The sequence below is a fragment of the Alosa sapidissima genome, chromosome 3 (genome assembly GCF_018492685.1).
Source record: "Alosa sapidissima isolate fAloSap1 chromosome 3, fAloSap1.pri, whole genome shotgun sequence".
NCBI classification, from domain to species: domain Eukaryota; kingdom Metazoa; phylum Chordata; class Actinopteri; order Clupeiformes; family Clupeidae; genus Alosa; species Alosa sapidissima.
In genome coordinates this window covers 22,891,920-22,899,622 of record NC_055959.1, presented here as the reverse complement: position 1 = coordinate 22,899,622, position 7,703 = coordinate 22,891,920, and the positions used below count along the sequence as shown (strand labels likewise).

The 7,703-nt window shown below is 44.9% G+C and overlaps 1 protein-coding gene across 4 annotated transcripts in view; it reads left to right on the top strand.

The window, feature by feature from the left end:
• The first annotated feature begins 172 nt into the window (after nt 1-172).
• plppr2a (phospholipid phosphatase related 2a) overlaps nt 173-7,703 on the top strand; it is a 35,719-nt gene continuing 28,188 nt past the window's right edge. For all 4 annotated transcript variants that reach the window (XM_042086972.1, XM_042086970.1, XM_042086976.1 and 1 more), the window contains exons 1-2: nt 173-905; nt 4,173-4,314. In XM_042086972.1, coding sequence (XP_041942906.1) covers nt 4,249-4,314 — 66 coding nt within the window. In that variant the 5' untranslated portion in view covers nt 173-905; nt 4,173-4,248. The remainder of the gene's footprint in view (nt 906-4,172; nt 4,315-7,703) is intronic.

Below are 7,703 nucleotides of genomic sequence, written 5' to 3'. Positions count from 1 at the left end.
AAGAGAGCGAGTGGAGGGAAAAGAGAGAGAGTACTGACAGCACTGGGCTGAACAGCAGGCTCTGAATACAAATGAGCTTTGCTCCAGCGCACAAACACACGCCCCCATCCTCCTTCTCTCCCTCCCTCTCTCCCTCCCTCTCTCATACCTACACATCCACATGCACGCGCCATCTCTCTCTCGCTCTCTCAGGCACACATGCTTTGTCCTCTGTGTGACTGAGCTCAAAGCATGCAGACCGCAGATTGCTACCACCTGCATCCCCGTGCAGAAGAGATCATCTAAGGAGGCTAATTAGACCAGGGGAGCGTGCTCTCTGTCTGTCTGTGCGTGCGTGTGTGTGTGTGTGTGAGAGAGAGAGGGAGTGTGTGAGCATGTGTGTTTGAGAGCCTGAGTGTGTGTGTGTGTACGAGTAGGAGGAGGGGTGCTTGCCGTCGCTCTTCATCTCTGTCTGACCAGCTCCTTGTCTCTAGCTCTCCTCTCAGCGCAGTTTGTGTGTGTGTGTGTTTATGTGTGTGTGTGTGTGTGAATGTTTATGAGTGGAGGACAAGAGACAAAAGCTACAGAGAGTGGGAAAGAGAGAGAGAGGGAGAGAGAAAAAGGAACAGAGCGGGAAAGAAGGAGACCACACAAGAGAGAGAGAGAGAGAGAGGGGGAAAGAGAGAGAGAGCAGAGGAGGAAGAGAGGAGGTGAAGAAGAAGAAGAAGGATTTGGCCGCATGTGCGCCTGCAACCATCCATCTCCTCCAGCAGCTCCTGCTCGTCCAGACAGAAGCGCAGACAGACACACACACACACACACACACACACACAGATGGCCAGACGAACAGGCATGGCTTCAGCGTAAAGGAAACCCAGTCAGCACGGCAACAGACCAGCGTCAGCCACGCCGCCACGCTACCTGAGGTGAGTGGACGCATTCTCTCAGCCTAATCTGCAGCTGGACGGGCTGCACTGCACGGGGTCTCTGAGCACTGCTTTGCACAGAGAGAGAGAGAGACGCTGAAGGGCATTTTTTGGGCAGAGGCTCATTGCTCGTAGACTAGCCTGAGCACAAGGCTTTTGTCTCAGCCATGCATGCTGGCTCGTTGACTGAGTGTCTGCTTAGGGATTTGTCCAGAGTGTGTATGTGTGTGGGGGTGTGTGTTGAGCATGTGTGTGTGTGTGTGTGTGTTGGGAGGGGAATTAATGGCTGAAAAGGGAAGAGGAGTATGTGAAAGGAGGTGGAGGAAGAGGAGATGGATTGCTGTCCCACATTACAAAGCCATTGGAGACTGTATCAGTGCTCTTCAGCTCGGTATTCCCTAAGCTGGGCATCTAATTACCCAGCATGCTGAAAATCCCACTTATGATCTCTCTCTCTTTTTCTTTTTCTCTCTCTCTATCCATCCTTCTCTCCCAACACCCCAAAGCCCCACCTCCAGATAATAGCTGGAAGAGGGATTGTGTCAAGTGTGGGGGTGGGGTATCTAATCATGTGTGTATATGTGAGTGTCTGTATTCATGTGTGTGTGATTGTACATGTGTATTTGTATGCATGTGTGGATTTGTGTGTGTGTGTGTGTATTTGTGTGTGTGTGTGTGTGTGTGAGAGAGAGAGAGGTTGATTCAGCATGTGAGAGGGCTAGAGGAAGAAAGTGATAGAGAGAACCTCATCCAATCTAGGCAAAACTGACAAAAAGCGGCTAAACAGACATGCTGTCCGAAGACACATGGCCAAGAGACACACAGACACACACACATTGAAAACATGTCCACTGACACTATGTCTGGGACTAAACTGGACTAAAACCATTAGTGTCAGGATTACAGACTTTGTCCAAGCCTCTGCATCTGAGCTGGATTAGAGCGGGCCGCGGAAGCGGAAGAAGCCGACGGCGTCAACAGAAGCACAAAAGCGCGAGAGGCGAAAGGGCAAGCCTGTCTGTCTCCTCTTCTGCCCTGCAATCCAAATAAAAGAGTGGGACTCCCGTAAAAATAGCAGTGGAGGAAATGTGGTCCAGATTATTGGGTCCAATTAGCCAGCATGACCCCAGGCAGAGTGGAGAAGGAGAGAGGACACCAGGCATATGGCACCGCTCTCCACTCACACTCCTCTCTCTCCATCCCTCTCTCACTCTCTCCTTTCTATCTCATTCTCTCTCTTACACACGTCATTCTTGCTGCTCGCTCTCACTCTTTATTTCATGGAAGAACCATCTCTGTCTCATTCTGTTCCTTTCAGTTTACTCCTTCCTCTTCTCTCTCTCTCTCTCTCTCTCTCTCTTTCTCTTTTACTCATCCTCTGGTGCTGCACAGATCTGTGGTTTCGATGCACAGGACTGATCAGGGCACATAGTCCTCAATGAGATAAAGGTCTATATGGCTCTGGAGAAGATTATCTTCTGGTTATTAAGTCGGGTGCTGTTTTGGCCCCTATAAGATCAATATATTGACAGTTCTGTTGATTTCATTGTACTTTTAAAGTTCTTTTGAGAAGCCTTGCTCACATGAAATTTTAATAGATGTGAATGTTAATGTGTGTATATGCGCATGTAAACCTAAGATGGGTTCCGAAACTCCACTCCACTCCGAATTAGGAAGGAAGTTAGAAGAGGAAGAAAGAAAGACAGAAAGAGATGATGAATAAATAAAACTTCAGCAGGTTATTGCATATCCAATGGAAAGAAAGAGAGTGAAAACTCTGTGTATCTCTGCAGCTCTCATGTCTTCTCCTTGACTTCCTCCCCATGGTTTCCCCTTCACCTGGGGGTTTTGTCTGAGGGCGTTCCTTGTATGTTGTGACAGCTACAGCATGTTCCCGCTCCAGCACTTGGACCAAGTGTTAGCCAAATCCAGCATGGCACTCGTCTCTCCACCGGCGCTAAGAGCTTTGGGCTCATGTCTTATTTATTCACCTGTCCGCTTCTGGGTCCAGGCCTCGCCAGCGCCAGAGTACCAGAAAAACACACTAATGCACACAATGCACAGAACAGCCTTTATAAATGCATGACAGAGACCTCCTGACCTGCACCTCCTGACATATGTGTGTGTGTGTGTGTGTGTGTGTGTGTGTGTGTACTTATGTGTACATGTTGCAGTGACTTGTAGCCTGTTGAAAGTTAAGTGAACACAGTAAGTCTAAAAGCAAGCTTTAAGTGAAACTGCATGCCCAGCATGTGTACAGTGTTGCATGCTGTCATATTGGCATGTGCATATTAGCAGCTGAAAACGAAGACAAGACTGCGGCAAACTCCAAAACTGTTTGTGATGCTGTGTTACATAACTTTGATTAATCATGCAGTCATGATACATACTGTAACACTACTCTGATTTAAATGTTTTATGATCTAAAAGTCTGGAGATGAGCTTCTCAGTGATGTATCTTTGTGGACCTGGTGGGGTATGGCTATAGTGCTGGCAGGGTTCAATTTCGTCACAGGAAACAAAAATAATGTATTACATTGTAATGTTAATATCAAAGTCCAGATGATCTTTCAGATTGACTTGTGTAACACTGTAATTTACCATTTGTTTATTTAATTATTTTATTTATTTGGAATCATACATACATAGAAGCTATATGTATACATGGATGACACACAAGTTTGTGCTTCCCTTACACTTGAGTAGACTGGAGATTGTACCTTGATCGAAAGGGTTTGGCCTCTCTCTGGCCCTAAACTGTGTCTTGACTCCTGCCTAATTGCCCACACACCCAGAGTCAGCACCTTCAGTGGGCTGCTGTGACAGAGAGAAATGGGAGAGAAAGTGGGCTGCTATCTATAAAATAAAGCTTTTGTCTGAGGGACTTTTGGCAGAGGGATTCTACTGGTGATAAAGAGCTGTTGTATCATTTCTGTTCCATTCAGAGTGAACAAGCTGTTCTTTATCTGTGTTGGCTTCTTAATGCCAAAATTAAACAAAGAAATGACCGGTACTTACCATAGGCTAGCTTTTTATTTGATATGAAAATGTTTACCGTTATTTCTTTCAGGTTCTTAGAGTGTTGGCTCAAAATTCAGTTTTGTGTGTGTTTAACATCCACAATGTGTTATGCTATCCATAGGCTACATCATTTTGGAAATGTATGTATGTAAAAAAAAACATTGAGACATATATTCTTTTCACCATTTGATTCTTTACCTCACTTAACCCTGGCACTTACCTGCACGTTTCATTTGTCTTTGTCAGGTGTGAAGAGAGCGTCAGGAAGAGTGATTGCAGGAGTTGACAAAGGAGGAGCAAGAGAAAGACAAGGTGAACCAGAATGGCAGAGGAAAAGCCAGGACTGAAGAGCAGCAGCTCCATTGTGCCCTGCTTCCTATTTGTGGAGGTGAGCGTGCCATGACCTTTCAATCTTGACCTTTGACCCTGCATCTATAAATCTACTCCAAAATATCGTAGAAATGTCTCAGGGTTAGGTTTCATCTAAGAGCTTCATCTAAAAAGCAATAAAAACACTGAACCTGTAATAAAAAAGACATACTGTGAAGGCAGCTCCAGCTTGCTTCCTCTCTTATACCCTCTGAGCCTATTCCCCCAACCATGTTAGCTATGGAATGCAATTTGTCACAGGGAGCTTCTTCCTAATGCAGTTTATCTGTTTCAAGGACCACCTTTTACATATTTATGCTGAATTTAGCGTGGGTGTGGGCTATTGGGGGACTATATTTGTGGTCTGTGAACTCTGTAGTGCATTAATTGTGCATTATATATTTTGTCTTTACCGCTACATTAGAAATAGCTGTAGTTAGTTCCTTCCTGATCTGTAGGTTGGGCAGTAGACACACTCACATGCAGTTAGCACAGTTGATAGGCTGCTTGATCTCTGTAGGTCTGCGGTTCTGTCCGTCTGCTGCCACTCTGAGAGACTGAGGTAGTGTTCTCATCCTCCAACGACCACAAGGTGAAAACCTCCTCTGTAGTTCAGTGGCAGGTATTGCAGTGGGAATCACAGGTTAACAGGGTCACAATCCCTACAATAGTGATACATCACAGCACAGATGAAGATGAAAAGACTTGCTGTTTTGCCAAATAGAAGCATTGTGCACTTATATTACAATCATTAGCTGTGAAAGGTCTATTTTGATAGAATGCCTAGGTCGCTGCCAGTGATCTCATTTAATCCGTTACCACTATCAAGAATCCTAACTCAGTGACAGAGGTTATGGAACTGTTTTGAGTTTGAAAAAATATATTTGAATTTTGTGTCAATGTATTGATAACATATTGAGGGCCGGAAAAACACAATTTATTTCAGCCTCAAAATGTTGTTCTTCCCCCCTTGTAACTATGTACTACTTTTGATGGTGGACAATCATGGTGTTCTCAGTGCCATAAACACAGACTTCCTGACTTGCATTTAACACAGTAACAAATCATTGTGCTTATCTTGTAAAAAGAATCAAACTTAAATGGAGGTTATAATAGTGTTGGCTGGTTAGCACTCTGGACTTGTAACCGGAGGGTTGCCGGTTCGAGCCCCGACCAGTGGGCCGCGGCTGAAGTGCCCTTGAGCAAGGCACCTAACCCCTCACTGCTCCCCAAGCGCCGCCGTTGTAGCGGGCAGCTCACTGCGCCGGGATTAGTGTGTGCTTCACCTCACTGTGTGTTCACTGTGTGCTGTTTGTGTTTCACTAATTCACCGATTGGGTTAAATGCAGAGACCAAATTTCCCTCACGGGATCAAAAAAGTATATATACTTATACTCATTCAAGTAAATGCTGACCAAAAGATACATCGTTCTCAAGTGCATCAGCTTGAGAAGTAATACAGAAGCACTCAACACCATTACATGCACAAACTCACCTACTCATTGGTGCTGTGCCTTCTGAATGGCACTGGCACTGAGTGTTTACACTGTTTGTCACAGCAGGCATAGTACTCCAAAAAAGCGTAGTCAGAGAGGATGATTCCTACAAGCCATTTCTACACACACACACACACACACACACACACACACACACACACACACACACACACACACACACACACACACACACACACACACACACATACACCTTGCCATAGATGCAATCTAAAGCCTAGAAGCCTAGACTGAAAGGAGCATACTGTTAAATAAGCATTATATTGTTTTTGTTTCTTTTTCAATGTTTTTGCCATGTGTTTTGTATAACATCCTCAAATTATTTTTTTGTTCACACTAGCCTCCCAAGATGTTTTGTAGTTCAAAACCAAAACAGAAATGTATTACAACTTACGGAATGGTAGAGAAAATGTAATCTTCCTCCTGTCAAGCTTTTACTAGTGGCAATAACGCAGCCATGTTGCATTATTTGGGTGCACAAGCAACAAAGCCAACCACCATGTTATTTAACAGCCTACATTAGATTTAGATTCAGATTCAGATTTTATTTGTCACATACATACAATGCAGTGAAATGTTACAGTCGGATCCATGCCAAGCAGAAACACACAAACTGACACAGAACAACCTACCAAGATTACATTACATTACATTTAGCAGACACTTCTTGACCAAAGTGACTTACATATGTCAGCTATATTACAAGGGATCACATTGTCCCTGGAGCAACTTGGGGTTAAGTGCCTTGCTCAAGGGCACAACGGTGGAAGCCAGGAATTGAACCGACAACTTTCAGGCTACTGCACGCTAGCCCAGCTCCTTAACCACTACACTACCACCGTCCCAAGCAAAAGATAAGCAACAGACAAGAAACAATACATTCAAGATGTCAGGGGGTTATTGCAGATGGGGAAGAAGTGGTATGCATTACACAGTATACATCCAGACCAGTACCCAGTAGACACTTGAGCTAACCCCGTCCATCAGTCATACACTCAGACTGACCCTCACTCACTCTCACTCTCACTCTCACTCTCTGTCAGATGTAACAACCCAGGGTGTTAGCACCATTTTCACTTAGAGGCGAGCACTTCACACTATGAAATAGCACTTTCACTCAGCTGAACTGAGGATGAACTACACAGCAAGTGAGACAGAGAGAGAGAGGAAGGGAAGAGATGATAGATGTTGGTAAAAGTAAGAGAGAACTTTGCTTATTTTGTAGTAATGAGATGTTGGCCCTGTTTAGAGCATTATGGGCATGTGACTAAAAGCTCTACCTGTGACACTGTGACACCACAGACATGTTGTCAGCAGCCATGGTCTGCTCGCATTACAGCTTCACCTGCTCCATATAATAAGTTTAACCGTTATGAGGAAAGTATACGTACAGCCAGACTTGAGATGAGAAATGTATGTGTGATATTAACGCCGCACCACCATTTTAGATGGCCCAACTGTCGTGTCGTGGCCATCCGTGCGTGACTGATGCTGATTTATGGTGCGCCGCCTGAGTGATGCTCACATTTATTCACATCCGCATCTCATCTGTTGTTTCTATGGATACCCCAACAGTTCGAATTCAACCTCTCACCCCCTCCCTCCCTCCCTCCTCCTCCCCCATCTCTTCTCGCTCCTATCTCTTTTCTGTCATCTCTTTTTCTCTCCTCTCTCTCACTTTCTCACTCTCTCTCTCTCCTCCCCTCTCCGACATTTTGAAGGCTTTTCATTTCCTCTGCTCGTGTCTGTTTGAATGGAGAGAGCTGGAAGCCCTGACTCACTGACGGATGGCTATGGAATCGGTGGCATAGAAAAGCGGCCGGCTTGTTAGTTATGTGTGTTGTTTTTCTTAAAAAACAGGGTATAGAAGAAAGTAGAGTGTGTTTTTTTTTTA